This window comes from Lonchura striata, chromosome 12 (genome assembly GCF_050655825.1).
Source record: "Lonchura striata isolate lonStrDom1 chromosome 12, ASM5065582v1, whole genome shotgun sequence".
Classification (NCBI taxonomy): Eukaryota; Metazoa; Chordata; class Aves; order Passeriformes; family Estrildidae; genus Lonchura; species Lonchura striata.
The window spans coordinates 19171765-19188568 of record NC_140714.1 but is presented as its reverse complement, the minus strand read 5'-3'; the positions used below and the strand labels follow the sequence as shown (position 1 = coordinate 19188568).

The 16804-nt window shown below is 43.5% G+C and overlaps 1 protein-coding gene across 3 annotated transcripts in view; it reads left to right on the top strand.

The window, feature by feature from the left end:
- The window catches only part of VGLL4 (vestigial like family member 4), a 77643-nt gene that overhangs the window by 23656 nt on the left and 37183 nt on the right, over positions 1 to 16804 (top strand). Inside the window, exon 1 of one of the 3 annotated variants that reach the window (XM_077786050.2) lies at positions 9212 to 9589. The exons of the other annotated variants lie outside the window; for them this stretch is intronic. Coding sequence (XP_077642176.1) covers positions 9508 to 9589 — 82 coding nt within the window. The 5' untranslated portion in view covers positions 9212 to 9507. Of the gene's footprint in view, positions 1 to 9211; positions 9590 to 16804 lie in introns of those variants that run through there. 3 annotated transcript variants of the gene reach the window in all.

Sequence of the window (16804 nt, the reverse complement as noted above, 5' to 3'; positions counted from 1 at the left end):
AAAAAATATATTACAATATTTATCCTGAAAACTGATTCCTAAGGCATGTAAAGTGTCTCCAGCTTAGGATTTTGGCCTTTTTGTTAAATTTATTTTATTAATAAATTACAAACTACTGTATAAAATATATCAAATTTTACCAAATTAATTTAATTTATTAAATTATTTATGTAATTGCATATAAATTATTTATATAGTTTATAATTTATATTTTTATATATGTTCAATAGATATTATATTTATAGGTATTTATAGATTCATTAATAAACTTATATTTGAATATATTTATATTTTATATTGATATTGTACAATTTTGTATATTTATATATTTAGTAATAATTATATATTTTATATATTTATATTTCTTTTATATATATTATATATTTAATATAATTTATATTTATATATTTATTTATTTTATATCTACTATATAATAGATAGTATCTATTTTTATTGCATCTATTTATATAGTTTATATATTTTATAATTTTATAGTTTATTAAGTTAAATGCTTTGCAGCCAGCTTTTTTGCTGCTGATTCTTTTCAAAGGGAAGCCCAGCCCAGCAGGGAGTGCAGGGAGCAGCAGTGTGTGAATTTTGGACTCTGGAGCAGTTACCCAGGGCTGCTCACACACCTGGCAGCCAGTCCTGCTGCAGGCCCACTCCCAAGGCTGACAGAAACTCAGTATTAAGGTCATAAACTGGGAGCTTTTGCTTTTGAGGCTGCACCCCCAGCTTTGATGCCTGCCTGGAATGCTTGTCGGTGCATGCTGTGTCTGTGTTTATCATCCTGGCAGCAAATCAGCGCCTCACACCAGGGATGTGACTCCTCCTTTAATTGTCCTGGCCCAGCCCCAGCAATCATCTTCATATGACACTTCAGTTCCTCCAACTTCTGCAAGCAACGAGCCCAGAATTTTTGGCAATAATCTGATTTATGTAATTAGCCCAGCTCACCGCCTACAGCTGATTTTTTTAATTTTTTTTCTTTTTCCTTGCTTGAGAGTTGGGGTTTTTTCATAGGGGAATTTTATCTCAGTGGAGAGCTGCTGGGACCATTATGACGTCTTCCTCATAAGCCACCACTCCTGTCACAAAATAATGCCTGTTTTCCCCTTTGCTCTGGAAGGAGGTGGATGTGAACTCCAGTACACCCAGGACATCTGTTTTTACAGCTTTTTGGAAAGGTGGAATATTACTGGGTCAGAGAAGCAAACACTGAGTTCATGGGTCTGAGAGCACCTGTAGCTCAAGAGAAAGGAAATAAAAAGTCAATAGGAAAAGAACCAAGACAGGGAGAGTCACCCAGAGAGTGTGATCTGCCACTTCATTTTTGGGATTTCAGGATCCCATGACTGAGTATCTTTTGGTGCTGTGTTTGCCTTGGCCTGTTCTGTGCCTAATCTGGAAGGAAACAGGGAATTTTAGAGCCTGGATCATGAAGAATTAACCTTTGATAGGGAAATGGTGAGACAGGATGGGGAGCTCTGGGTGAGGTGGGATTGATGGGTTCAAGAAGAGAGGAGTGGGTTCAGGGTGGTTGGAGAGCACAGCTTGAGGAAGGTGTTGAGATTGTTGGAAGGAGAGAGAGAATTTCATGTAGGTGAGAGAAAGGGGATGTTAAGATGGAAAATATTTTAAAAGGCCGAGGAAATTTTGGGGATGTTGTGGAATATTTGTTGTGTTTGGGAACACACTGAATTTCAGGAAGTGAAGGGGTGGTGGACACCAGCCTCGGGGAAAAAAGCCTGATATAAAACCCACAAATCTGCACAGCCAAGGATTTTTTTTGTGGTTAAAATTTGATAGCTGTGATCCTTTCCTCTCTGCCCCTGGGTTAAAAACAAGCAAGTCCTAAAACAGGACAAAGCTCAGGTTGTGGTCACTACAAATTCCTGCAGCACCTGGGATTCCTCGTGGCCTTAAGGACAAGCTGTGACATGGGCAGTGCTCACCAGAGGGAGATTTTGATGAATGTTTGGTAAATTAAGAGAGATTTTTGGTAAATTAAGGAGATTTTTGACTTTTTGGTAAATTAAAAGCCAAAAATTTGGTTTAAAGAATAGTCTCTGCTTGTAAAGGTGGTGAGTGATGGTTGTGTGATCCCTAAGAAAACCAAGGTAGAGATGGCAAAGGGGAAGTGATGGGAAATGTATGTATAGATTTTACTGGTTTATCAGAAAGCTGGAAGTTAAAAACAAATAAATGTCTTTTTTAATCCAAAATATGTAAAAACCCTTTATTTTTTCCATTTATTTTTGGAGTGAAAACAGCAAAAGCACAATTAAAAAAGCTAATGTTGATTCCACTGAAAGAGAGTTTTGGTGGGGAATTTTCAGCATTCTCTAGGTTTCATTTTTGAAAGGAAAATGTACCTGTAGAATTGGAAATGGTAACTTTGATCCTTTGGCAAAAGGGTTTTATCTTCCATTCACTGCCAGTCCTTGTCCTGGCTGGAGACAAGCAATGTTGGAAGGTTGTGCTTTGGAACAGGGAAGGCTTTTGTGACTGCTTTTGAGAGGTTTTTCCTATTATTTATCTGTTTCTGAGACCTGAATTTGTACTTCTGGACAGCAAGAGTGTTTTCTGCAGGATTTAGTGGAATTAGGATAATTTATAACATTCCACTTGTGTCCTACAGAACCCTGCATATATCCATGTGTCTGAGTAAATAATATACCATATTATATATTTATATACTAAAACATGCTCTTCTTGCATTAATACTTTAAATAATCCAAGGCTGTTGTTCTTTTTCTCGTTTTCTTTGTTCTTTTTTCCTCCAATAATCCAGAGGACACCCCCTCAGCATCCTGAACAAAGGTTTTTGAATGGCTGGGCTTTTGTGAGCACTAAATTTTGGGATAAGTGAGAGTGTCTTTAAGGTTGGGTTTGCTTTTTGTTTTGGCTTGTTTGTTTGGGTTTTTGTTTTGGGGTTTTTTTGGTTTTTTTTTTTTGTTGTTTTTGGTGTGGTAAAAAAAAATATTAAGGTCAAATACTTTTGAAATAATAGAGAACAAGACCCTCAATTGGAAAGGAATAGCCTTAGAGCTTGAATGATATTTCATTTTAATTTAATCGAATTGGTTGCAAGTTGCATAACTGGGTTTTGCAATAGCTACTTATTAATATTTTAATCTTAAAATTTAGGATAAGTAATTGCTGTGATGTGTAGAAGCCAAAATTATTCCATTCAGTAGGAAAAGTTGTGATTGATTTTAGTGCATGGGACAGCATTGGGAATCCTGGTTTTGTATCATTTATAAGGTGATTATAATTATTGGAATATTCAGCCTGTGTGCAAGCAAGGTCAGCTCCACAGATTTACATATGTTAATACCTAAACTCAATTAGGCCATACATATATATATATTTATATTAAAAAAGTGTATTTCATGTCTTGCCAAGAGAGCTATAAGGGGAAATGTTTTCAAAGACTTGAGCAATCTTAAAGCTCTCTGCTTTATTTCTAAACCCTGTAATTAGTGGCTCCTGGAAACTGGATTTGCTTCTTCCCAAAGCTGAGGGATACACATGGTAATTTTGAAATCTAACCTCTAAACACAGTCTGGCTCCTAATTTTCCTAAGTTAAAAGTGGTTTAGATGCCTGAGCATCAAGCTGACTTAAAATTGGCATTTTTTCTTTAGTAATTCTCTTTTTTTTTTTTATCCTCTCATTTCTCATATTGGAAGAATATTAAGTAATTTTTTTGCCCTGCTAACACAAACAGGGCATGGCAAGGTTTGCACCTCACTGCTTGCATCTGGAGGCTCTGGTGGTGTTTGAGACTCTTTGTAGTTCAAGTTGAATTATGTTTGTGATTATCATCAACCCTTCAGAGATTTAAAATAGTATGCAAATAGCAGAAAATATTATCAAGTTTTTAATTAGCACATAACAATTTTCCCACACAGATAAACTAGATTTATCTGTTGTGTGCTTTAGCTGCACTTTTGAAGTCTTCTCAGCCCAGCCTAAGAAAACAAAAGGAGAAAAACACCAGCAAATTGAGAGCTGCAAGATACCAGTGAGAAATGGAAAATATTCTTGATGAACCAGAGGCCTCGCCCAGCACCTCTGTGCCTATTTTATATATTCACTCAGAATTAATTGTGGTTTTTGCAAAAAAATCCTACAAGGGAAGCTCTGTCTGTGCCCTGCCAGGGATTCTGCCTTTCCTGGCCCAAATTCCCACCTGGGAAAGGCTGTGGAAGGACAGCAGGTGTGTTTAGTTTGGGGTGGGAGGTAAATGATTCCTGCTGCTGGGGGCAGGTTTTAATTCACCAAAAGCTTTTTGAGTTGATAAACACATTGGAATTTTCTGATCTGATATGACATAGATGGTCCTAAATTGCTCAGTATTTGCAAACAAGTGATCTGAAATTTTTATTTACCGCCACGGTGAGATGCTTTTTGCAATCTGTGTGTCTTTAAAGAAGAGAGTAGTACTGAATAAGAACTGCAGTGCAGCAAGGCATTTAAAATAAACCTTAAAAAATCAGTCCATCTGCCCGTCCAGACAAGCCATTACCATCTATTCCTGGGCCTACAAGTTCTTGCAATTCTAGACACTCTTAGGCATTGCTGTATTTTTAGTTTCCCTGGCATTTTGTTCACGGGGGATTCCAATGTGAGTTGCACAGCACTTTGTGACACTCACACACTCATAAGCAGATTTCCTCACTAGATAATGCTGTGTTTGGGTTTTGAAAGCAGCATTCCCTATTTAGGTTATGACAAGAATGATAGAATGCACAAATTCTTTCATTACAATATTGGGTGTAAACTTCCCTATTTCAGGCTTGAGAAGCTCCAGTGACAATTAAAAAGGCATATTTTTGTTCTATAATATCTGGCATGTTGTTGAAACCTTTAACTAGGGGACAGGTCAAAAAGGAAGACACAGCTTGAGCTCAGAGATGCCCACCCTGATGGGGCTTTCCTTAGTTATTGATTTATCTTAAGGGAACAGGTAGCTGGATGTGATTAAAATCTATTTGCAATGCAACTTCATGATTAAGAAAAAAAGGTGGAAGAATGCACATGGGAATGATGTGTGTTTTGATATCTTCTGTCCACTGGTGCAGTTGAGTGCTTAATGCGTGTGTAAAGTTATTATTGTGCTGTCTGTCTCACCAAGGGAAGTGTTTGTTGCTGCTTGTAAGGAACTTGAAATGTCATTTTCCTTGTCATCCATTTCTGGGTTTGCTGCATGTTCAGTCCATTTTAACTGTATTTCCTCATCACACCTGAATGGATTTCAAAGCAAACACCCCATCCTGCTTCAAGGGGAATTTTTATTTTGCCTTTTTCCTGTGCAATGCATTCTAACAAATGTAACAACAGGGATGTTGAGAGCAGCTTTTCCCACACACTGCCGTGGAGTGCATGGAAAAAGAAAAGCCTTTTCCTTCAGGCACATCGCCACCTAGCAACCCTCAACTCGAATTTGCTCTTTTCTTAGGGCAACAAAAAGGGTAAAACCTGTTTTTAAATGTTCTTGCTTTATTCCTCCACCTCCTCCTCAGTGTGCATTGAGGTTTCAGTAGGTGCCTGTCTGACCTGAGGAGCTGCAGCTGACAATTATCTACTCAAAAATGGAATTAAGCTGAGCAACACTGTGTGGCCACACAGACACAGCAGAGTGTGTCCCACCTCTATAAAGACTATTTTTTCTCTCGGGTACAGAACTGGTCACTGTTTCAATAATTGCTCTCTGCTGATGATCTTCACGGGTGGAATTCCAGCTGTCTCCTATTGTGGGGCTGGTTCTTAGCCAGTGTTGCCCATATTCTCCCTGGAAGATGTGTTGGAGTGCGGGCACCAAAGGCATTTTGTTTTCTCACGTTCTTCAGCACTGCCTGAGGCAGCAGCACATGTGAGAGAGGAGAGGGTCGAGAAGGGCAGAGAAAAGACACAGAAAAATGCAGCTCCCTGTATGTTTGTAATGCTCTAAAGCAGCTCAGTGCTTGTTCAAATGCTCTAAAACCCATATAAAATCTCACTGTCAAATCTGATATCACAGACTTGATATATTAAGAATATAATATACAGTCGAATAATATACAGTTGTAGGGATTTGCTTTTATATTAAGTGGTGATTTACAGAGGTGATTTACCTGCTCTTTTTGCTTTCCTTCCTTTGCTTTTTTGTCTTGTGAGGCGGTGAGACATTGCTGTGTGCAGACTGAATTTGCTCTCTGGGCTGAGGTGAAGCAGATCCCTGAGAGGCTGAAGGCTGTGCCCTGCTCTGTGGGGTCATCAGAAGAAAATCCATGTCAATCCCACCGGAGCTGTGCCTTTCCCCTTACCTCTAGAGGCTGCTGTTGTGTTAAATTAAAGTTCAGCGCTCTCCCAGCGGATCCCAGCTCTGGGGTTCAGTGCCAGGAGCAGGGAGTGTGAGACCCTAGAGGAAATAAATACTCCAGCCAGCGAGAGGCAGGGATGCCTCAGCTCTCAGGGAGCAGAAGGAGCTGATGAAAAGCAGCCTTTCCCCAGCCCTCTGCTGCACTGATGATTGGTTTCTGTTCAGTGGAAGGTCTCTCAGACCGATGAGCAGCAAACTGAATTGAGAATTTGCTGACAGGAACCAAGTACTATGCAGTGACCCTGTCAGTATTTGAGGTTAATGTCTGCTGGACTTGGGTTTGTTGAACTGATAAAATTTTCTTTCAAAGAAAGTTTTCCTAAGAATGGATTTTGGGTTTAAAATGCAGCGTAATGGATATGTTTACATTGATAATTCTCCCCCATTCTTTCACTAGGCATTGCCTTGTTTGCAGCACAGGTATTTTAATTTAGAAGTTCAAAAAGCTCTTGGTATTTGGTACAGTTTTTTATTATTTATTGTAAAGCACACTCATTATGCAACATTTGACAAGTTCAATCAGAGTTTGTACTGAAATGCTGAAAGCCATTCACCTAACAATGATCATTACTGCCTAAAAACCTGCACACCAGTGACTACTGGTCTAATAAAGAAGAATTAACTCCTTTATTAGTGTCTGGACAGCGCTTCTGAGTAGTCAGTGGTTTCTGGACAGCACCCAATCATGCTTTTCCAAACAGCTTGAAGAAATATGTAACTTTGAATATAGAGAATTCAAATTGGACTGGGAATTATAATGGCCATGTGCACCCCTGTCTATTAGAGCACTGCTCTAAAGGAGTTTAAATAGTGTTTTCTTCCTCATCACCTGCACCTCCCACAAAAATCCAAGTATTTCAAAGCAAAAAAAATCAAATACTTATCTTCTTGTCCTTCCCAAGCACCCAATAAATGTATTGCATTCATGTGAATTCAGGGATGCTCTCTATATGCATATCAAAATATTGTCCCCAAAATTGGTGAGGAACTTGTGTTTCATGCTGAAGAAACATGCCTTTCTTTTTTAATGTTGGAGGTGTGGATTTTTATTGTTGTTTATATCTTAGAGGGCTCAAATTTCTCCTGATGTCTTTATTAGATGGCTGTTTTAATTTGATGGATTGGTGTAGAATATCTCTGAGTATGTACAATATGCAAAACTTCTCATGCCCTGCTTAAAAATTACCATACACTACTCTTTATTAAAAATGTTTATCTTTCTGGAAAATAGCATGGGATGCTTTGGTCTGTGTGGTTGCAACTTTTGCAAAACAACTGCAACTTTTTATTAGATACCAATCAAGAAATGTGTTGTTACCTCAACATTGTGTATCTGCACTGAGAATAAACCTTTTTTATGTTCTAGGCAATCTTCCTTAGAATATTCAATGGACACCAGCAGTAAATTTAAGCTACCTGTTTTTACTGGAATACCCAGAGCATTCAAGCAGTAACTCTCAAAATGCCATCACAAAGTGTCACTCTGTGAGTTGCCTCTGTCATGTCATCCCTTCCCCTTCTCTAGCAGAGGGGAGAAGTTCTCAGGGTGGAAATTGAAGTTTTTTACTGCTACTGCCCTTGTGTGCACCATGAAGATTTCTCATCCCAGATGGGCAGGGATGATCTGTGCTCCAAGCTGAAGCGGGCAGAGGGAAAATTAGGTTTCCATTGGCTTTTTTTATTTCTCTTTTCCTATCAGCCCGAGACTTGAGGCGCTGATGACCCACAGCAAATGTGAACTGATGCCCACCAGGTTCGCACACCTGCCCAGATGTTCTGCCTTCTCGGGATGAGGGCACACATCTGTCTGAGCAGCTCTGAGCTCCAGGCTGGGGCTGCAGAGGGGCAGCCCACATCCAGGGACGGGAGAGCTGGAGCAGCACCGGGCTCCATCGCCTCTGTCAGCTCAGCCAGGGATTTGGCAGCCACGGAGTTCCCAGCATGGAAATATTGTGCTGTTTAGTTCATTAAACACATCTCTGATTTTGGCCTCCTCTCTGGGGGAAGAGAAGAAATGGTGATAACATAGATGGGATCTGCCTTGTGGGCAGCAAATTGTCCTTCTGCTGGGGCTGGGCTGGCAGTGGGAGAGCTGGAAGTTCTCCCATTAGCTGTCCAAAAGTGAGGCTGTGCTGCAGGCCTGGCTGTTTTCTCAAAGGTGGGGTGATTTATTTTGTGTTGTGAGGTTGGTGAGCACAGGCACAGGTTCTCCAGAGAGGCTGTGGAGTCTCCACCTTTGGAGATGGTCAAATCCCACCTGAGCATCCCACCCTGCCTGAGGCTGGTTTTGAGCAGGAGGTTTCCAAATGACCTCTGAAGGTGCCTTTGTAGCCTCCTGGAGATTTCTGCGCACTCATGTAATTAAAACAGCCACAGCTAGGAAAAGATCCAGAGCCCAGAATGTTTAACCACGAGCAGCCCTTAAAAAATCCGATCTGGCTGTGCCCTGATGGAACTGCAGCAATGTGTGCGATGCCCGTTTATATGTAGAGACAGAAACCTTTTTAAACTATTTATATATAAACTAAATACACGGAGGCAATGGCCACTGCATCACGCCTTTTATTTTAATTGCCTCTCTCATTCCTGCGATTCCACTGATCATTCCTGCGATGCCACGCCGTGATTCCACGGCTGCTGTCGCATTGCTTCCCGCAGAATTGGTTTCAAACAGCAGGCTCGGCACCCGCCCCCCGAGCGCGGAGGAGGCCCCTCGGCGCCGCTTCCTCCCCTCGTAGCCTCCTCCTCCTCCTCCCGCAGCCGCGGCCGCTTCCTGTGCGCGGCTCTGACGCGGCCGCTCCTCCCCGCGGAGCACAAAGCGGCCGCGGCCGGCAGCGCCTGCGCGGCCCCGGGCAGTGCCGGGCACTGCCGCTGTCAGCGCCGGCGCTCGCAGCGGGCTGCGCCCTCCTCCCCGCCGCCTTCGCTTTGCTGTAGCGCTCTTCTTTTTAATTATTATTTTTTTAAAACTCGGAAGAACTCTTGGGAGGGCTCCCTCCCCTCGCGCTGCCCGGGCTGTCGGAGCCCGCTGCCCCTTCCCGCCCCGCTCCAGGCTGGGCCTCGCTGGGGCTGGGAAGCCGGAGCGCCTCGGCACCGTCTGCCTCCCCCGCCCGGAGCCGCTCGCCTCCGCCAGCCCGATAAATGCTGTTTATGAGGATGGACCTGTTGAACTACCAGTACTTGGACAAGATGAACAACAACATCGGCATCCTGTGCTACGAAGGTAACAGTGCCTCGCCACGGGGAATGAGCGGTGCCCTCGCACGGGGGGAAGGATCCCTCGATCCCTCGCACGGGGAGGGATGGATCCCTTCCAGGATGGCTCCTTCTCCGAGCGGCGCTCGCTCTTGTTTGTCAGCGGGGATGTTCTTGGAGATCGCCGGTGCGGGACGCCCCTCGGGCTGTTGTCAGAGCTTTGTTACAGGGCAGGGATTTCTTTGTGATTTTTTTTTTTCTCCCCCTGTTCTTATTTATTTATTTATTTTCACAACCCGCGTTTCCAGCGCCTGCTTTGCTTTCCCTGGCGGGCGGCGCTGCTGGCACTGAGGCCGGGCTCTGTCCGTGCGTCCCACGCCGCGGGCGGACACGCGTGGGTCCGGCTGCCGGCGCGTCCCCCGGGCCGGGCACGGTCCAGCCCGGCTGCCGGCGTGTCCCCCGGGCCGGGCACGGTCCGGCCCGGCTGCCGGCGTGTCCCCCGGGCCGGGCACGGTCCGGCTGCCGGCGTGTCCCCCGGGCCGGGCACGGTCCGGCTGCCGGCGCGTCCCCCGGGCCGGGCACGGTCCGGCTGCCGGCGTGTCCCCCGGGCCGGGCACGGTCCGGCTGCCGGCGTGTCCCTCGGGCACGGTCCGGCCCGGCTGCCGGCGTGTCCCCCGGGCCGGGCACGGTCCGTCCCGGGGCTGGCCGCCCTGCCCCGGCAGCCCGCGGAGCCCTGCTGGGAAGGCGCCCGCGGGAACAGGGCAGCAGCGGTTTGTGAATCCGCGCGGCTTTCTCTACGTGCGGCTGCGAGAAGCGGTTATGGCTTGGCTTTGCCTGGAGAGAAAGGCACCACTGAGCTAATTCGGCTTGGCAGCGGGGCTGGTTTTGCTGGAGCCACACACAAGCGCCGCGAAAAGCTTTTTTTTTTTTTTTTTTTTTTTTTTCTGATTCAGCAGAAACGCTTTCCACGTTCGTTGAGAAAATAAACTTGGTGGAGTTGTGAGGAAAGAAACAATGAGGAGCATACACAGGCCAAGGAGATATCTGTTCACAGTGCTCAGGAAAAGGCCAGGCCAGAACGCAGGCAGCTGAATCTCACTTTGGAAATCACAGTCTTTTCTATCCCTAAGCCAGCATGGCCTCATTGCTTCCCTTCAGGAAGTGCAGGGGCTCCCTGTTGTACTGTTAATATCTTTGTTTCTCCTTTTTTCCTGCCTTTTCTTTCTTGGACAAATATGTATGTATATATTCATTTGGATTAAGCTCTTTTACAGAAGATGAGCTGAATAATACAGAGCTGGGGTTCTGTGAAGTTCAATTCCCAACTTCTTTCTTATGCTATGCTTTCTTTGTTAGAGCAAGAAAACTGGTTTAAAAGAAAAAAAAATAAAAACAACTTTCAGGATCCTTTAACTTTTTCATTTCATGATCCTTTAACTTTTTCACTGCTCTCTGCAGTAATTAGTGTTTTCTTGAGAAGCAAGTGATAATTATGAAGACCATGGAATTTTATGCAAAGCTTTATTTACATAATACACCTTTCTTTCACTAAGTTTTGTTGCTCTGTAGTTTTGGCTCGTTACTTCAATTCATTGTAATTATGCCTTATATTTATGGAAGATTCTTTCCAGTCCCATTTTTATTCCCCACCCTCTTCTCCAGTAATTATTATTTAACCATATCTTAGCTTTAATAGTACAAAAGCAAAAGAACAGCTTAAGGAATACACTCTACTGGAGCAGTTTTTGTTTAGATTAAACATCTGTTGCTATTTTCCTTATTCTGGAAGTTAACATTTTTAATACTAAAATAAACACACATAAAATGAAGAGAAGAAAAGCAAAACTTCAGTGGTGTTTATAGTGAGGTGTTTATATCCCAATGATTTAAAAAGTGTAAACACTGGCAACATCTGCTCTGAACTCAAAGGGTGTTTTAGAGATGCCTACAGATCTTCCTGGCCTCTGCCATAGTATTTATTTTAGAAGTGAGTTGTGTCAGCGGTGATGGATCTTGTCTTTCCAGGGACACTGTTGCAGTAGTAACTGCACTGACAACAAAACTCCCTCTCAAACTCAATTAATTAGGATTTACTGAAAGCCACACTTGAACTACTTATAAATGGATGCCTTCCTGAAAAGTACTTCTAAAGATGCAGGATAAGATAAAAATAGGTTTGAAATTTCAGAGGAAAGAGTGATGGGCCTATAGGCCACAGGAAATAGATGGGTTCCTTGTTCCCCTAGATTCGTTCTTGAAGCATTTGTTTTTTGTTTTTGAGATTATTTCTATGCTGGTGAGCTATGGCAGCATGTTTTATGAAGTTTATTGATGGTTTTACTCTTCTGGCACTGGAACTGTTGGATTTGCAACAGCCTTTGGATCATAGATGTGTTGATCCCTAAGAAATAGGAAAAGATCCTCCAATGTGTGTATCTGTCAACCCTTAAATTGGACATGGAGCAGAGGAGTGTGATTTGCATCCTGAGCATGGTCCTGCATTTTCTTGCCCAGCTAGAGTCCCGGACAGCAGTTTGTTATCTGTGAGCTGAGTTAATGCCAGCCTTGGAGAGCCTTTTCTGCCTGGGAGGAGCAGGAATCTCCCAAGAACTCAGCTGTGTCTTCATCTCAGTCTGCTCCTAAATTGTGCCATTCGTGGTCACAGTCCAGCCACGGAGTTCCCAGCATGGAAATATTGTGCTGTTTAGTTCATTAAACACATCTCTGATTTTGGCCTCCTCTCTGGGGGAAGAGAAGAAATGGTGATAACATAGATGGGATCTGCCTTGTGGGCAGCAAATTGTCCTTCTGCTGGGGCTGGGCTGGCAGTGGGAGAGCTGGAAGTTCTCCCATTAGCTGTCCAAAAGTGAGGCTGGGCTGCAGGCCTGGCTGTTTTCTCAAAGGTGGGGTGATTTATTTTGTGTTGTGAGGTTGGAGAGCACAGGCACAGGTTCTCCAGAGAGGCTGTGGAGTCTCCACCTTTGGAGATACTCAAATCCCACCTGAGCATCCCATCCTGCCTGAGGCTGGTTTTGAGCAGGAGGTTTCTAAATGACTTCTGAAGGTGCCTTTGTAGCCTCCTGGAGATTTCTGTGCACTCATGTAATTAAAACAGCCACAGCTAGGAAAAGGATTATAACCAGAAATGAGGGGAAAGAGTTTTAGAAAGGTGGTCCATAACTCTGAAGCACAGGATAAAGCCATTTCTTTTCCTCAAGGTTGTTTGTTTTACACTGATTATTTGTGTCCTTTGGAGGTTTCTCTTAATCTCTTTACTAGCTTTGAACCCCCATGATGCCCCATGGTAATCTCAAATCCAACTGATGCTTTTGGAGAAAAATCTGAATGTTAATGGGTTGGGGTTTTTTTTAGCAAGTTGCATAAAAAAGACATTTGAAAGAAAATTTTTAAATCACTCCAGTGGGGATGTGTAGTCCTCACCAGTGGAAAAGGACAGTTCTATTAGTGATGATCAACCACTTCAAGTAATTTATTATAATAGTTTTGGTGCAATAGGAAAGTAGAAATAGAGAATTGTTGCCTTGGCATCTGGATGCTCATCTTTAGCGTGAATACATCCGATATTCTTCTACTCAACATTTGCTGCCAGCGATCAACAACGGCCAGTTTAATGAGTGGTGCTTTCAGATCATTATTTTGCTTTAATGAGCTGAGGGCCATGAGGAAGCTCCTGGGAGCCCTGGCAGAGGTGCAGAAGGAGCAGCAGCATTCTGAGGCAGGCTGGCATTCCCAGTGCTTCCTATCGAATGGCAGCCACTTGATCCAGCCAGGTAATCCGGGCTGGAACATCTGCATCTCGTTTTGTGGTGGAAACTCACTTAACTCTGGCTCAATATTCCTTCTGAGCCCGCTGTTGAGGTAATGGAGTGCTCAGAGTTAAACAAAACAGAGCAGAGCACAGGTGATGCTGCTCTTTGACTCCAGGGCTGTCCAGCCAGTTCTGGCTCCTGCTTTCCCACGGAATATGCATGAGGAGAAGCAGTCTCCAGGCAGATCCCTTTCGTTCTGTTGTTTATCACAGATGGTGCTGTGTTGGAAGGCAGATTTCTGCCTTCCTTCCTCTCTCTCTCCCCGTTTCAGATGCTCTGGGTTATTGCTGCATTCTCAGGGCTGGAACTGCTGTGCTGGGAAAGGTATAAAGAAATGCAATAAGATGCTAAGAAATCCCCCAGGCATGTTACTTGGAGCACTCAAAATAGTTATGTAGAGTTCTCTGGATAGTCTAGAAGACTGGGATTTTTTTTTTTTTTATGAAGAAAATTGGATCCAGATTTCTATCAAAACACCCCTCTTTGGTTTCAGGACAGCTTTCATTAGTTAGTGGCATATTACATAATTATTTCACTGACTTCCTGTAAGGCTGGAGCATTCCTTGGCTTGCAGAGCTGGGTGTCCTCTCAGGGCACTGCAAAGCATCCTGAAAATGTCTGTGTCTTCCCCAAAAGGCCACTTCAGATGTTTGCTATCAGAGGCACAGATCCTGCTAACTTAATTTGCTTTTTGACGAAATGCAACATGTTTTCTTAAGTTCTAAAGAAGAGTTTCCATCAGCTCTCTCTGCTGACCTTGCATTTTTCTCTTTCTCTAACATCAGTTTCTCCTATTAACTGCAAAATTCGGGTTAGTTTCTAAATATGTAAAATGACTTAAGCACTATTCTGCTAAGAATTGGATAAGAATCTCCTTCATGGCAAATTAAGTGTTCTTATTTGTAACACAGTGTAAAAATTCTGTTCAAAGCCATGTAAATTAAGATGCATCTACAGAGCGGTCCCCATTTATAGAACATTCAGTGGGTTTTGCATTTTCAATCTCTTTCATCTTCAGGAAAAAAACAAAGAGCCCCAGCTTCACAGTTGGGCTTTTCTTGCTCATTTCCTCCTAACATGAAGTTGGGAATATCCTCTTCAGGACTGACAGCAAAATTCAGTTTATTTTCCTCCATCATCAAAGGCAGGATAGATTTAGGTCATGCTTTAACTTTTTTTTTCCCCCTCTGGAGTTCTCACCCTGGATGCTAGTTCAGCATTTGTACTGAGAACTCAAACAAGGAAATTAAAAACCCAAATATAATAGAGTGTTATCCCACAGCTTTCTGTAGATAAGATAGGCAGCATATTTTTTTTCCTGAGATAAAAGGTAGTGAGGTTTGTAGCAGTAAGTTGAATTCTGTGTTAATGAGCAATTTGCTTAAAGGCTGTAACTTGTTACTCACAAGTCAAATTTGTTACAGTGTCAGCTCTCTTTGGATATAAATCCAGGGATTTTAGGAGACATTGAAAAAGCTTAAATTGCTCCAGAGTTTGAACAATGCACTGCATTGTATGGAGAGCTGTTAGAGAAAAAATAAAGCTTAAACAACAGCCTTCATTGTGTGGCATCTAAAATTATGAATGAAAAAGTTCATCCATATGTATTGGCTTTGCCTTTTTTAAATATCTGCTTTGCATGAAAATAGTAGTCTATTAATTTCTTCTTGAGGTTTAATACAGATGGGCCTTTATATTTGATTTTGGCTGAATAGACTACAGAGTTTGAACATGCTGCATGCAGACAGAGTGCCAAGCAATTTAGCAAAGTTGTTTACACTAACAATAATCCAGCAGGACAGAGCCTGTAAGTTCTCACTGATAATAGTGTGAGGTAGTGGTGAACACAAGTTCCTGGAGAAGTGTTTACAAGAATGGCTTTATACTTCCTCAGCCTTAGAGAACTGGGAGGGCTTTGGGATTGAATTCCTTCTTTAAAGGCAGCCAGTTTTTCCTGCAGCCTGGATCATCCCTCTGCAAATTGCTCTCCAGATCAGCATGGATAGCTGCACACACAGGGGCATTGTTTGTCCCGGCCTTTGGGGATAACTGTGGGATGAGGCTGAGGGGCAGGGACAGACACCAGCAGTGCCAGCAGGCTCCCTTTGGATTTCCTGGGGGCAGATTGTCCCTGGTGCTTTATCTCACAGCTTTTTTACTGTTCTCACTCTCAGCCTGTGTCTGCCAGTGGGATCAGCTGTGAGTGAGGCTCAGGGAGCACTGGTGTGTGTCCTGGGAGGGATGGGGGGACGTGGAACCTCCAGGGCACTGAACAGGCAGTTGAGCTCTTAATTAGGGTTATCTCTGCCCACTTGTAAACCTTGTGTTATGGATGGATGGAGCTGGAAGAGGTTTGGTTTTAGTAGCAGAAGTAGCTGGCACTGATTGGAGGGTAAGGCAAGCTTGGGGGACTTCAGTTCGCAGGATCACAGAATGTCCTGAGCTGGAAGGGACACACAGGGACCATGTGTCCAACCCCTGGCCATGCACAGACACCCCAACAATCCCATCCTGGGCATCACTGGGAGCTCCTGCAGCTCTGGCAGCCTGGGGGCTATGCCCATTTCCTGAGCAGTGCCCAGCACCCTCTGGGGTAGAACCTTTCCCTGAGATCCACCCTAACCCTCCCTTGATGCAAGTTGAGGCCATTCCCTTAGAAAAGGTCATTCTTGTTAAGAAATGTCTCAGTACAGCTTCTTGTGCAACCTTGGTGAAGTTGAGGTGCCCGGCTCCACCACAGCATGGGTTCCAGCCAAAGGAAAAGTCACCCAGAAACCTGGGTGAGATGATGGGGCTTCATCAAAGATCTTCAGAGGTCCCGTTTTAATAGGAATGGCAGTCCTTAAATCTCAGGGTGATAGGGGTGGTAGGGACAAAAGTGTGGAACTGAGGTTGGAATCATTCCTTATCTAAGTTTCACAGCACTGGCTGGTATCAGATTTATTTTTTTTAACAGGAGTTTAGAGTGTTTCCTTGCCTAAATTTCATGACACAGTTTGGTAACAGATTTTTTTAAGTAACACTTTTTCCCTTTTCTTTTAAACTTGGTTGTTGCTAGTGTTAAAAGCAAGAACTTGTTAAGCATAGTACCACTTGGTGCAGCCCAGCTTTTCCCCCCAAAAATGTTGTGTGCTGCTTGTGGCTCATTTTGGTTTTGGAGAAAAAGCTCATCCACAGGTGGTGTTCATGGATAGAAGCAGATGATATTTGGGATAAAGTGGAATGTTGCAGCCTTGGTGGCACACAGAGAGGAAGAGAAGTTGCCTTCAGCAGGCAGGTGCCAGCTCAGTTCCCTCACAGAACCTATGGCTCCTGTCCTCTCCTAATTCCCCTTGTTACAAGAGTCTCTGATTATTTAAAAACATGCTCCTTTTCACTCCTCATCACTCTGGAGTGTTCCCTGTCAGCTGTGA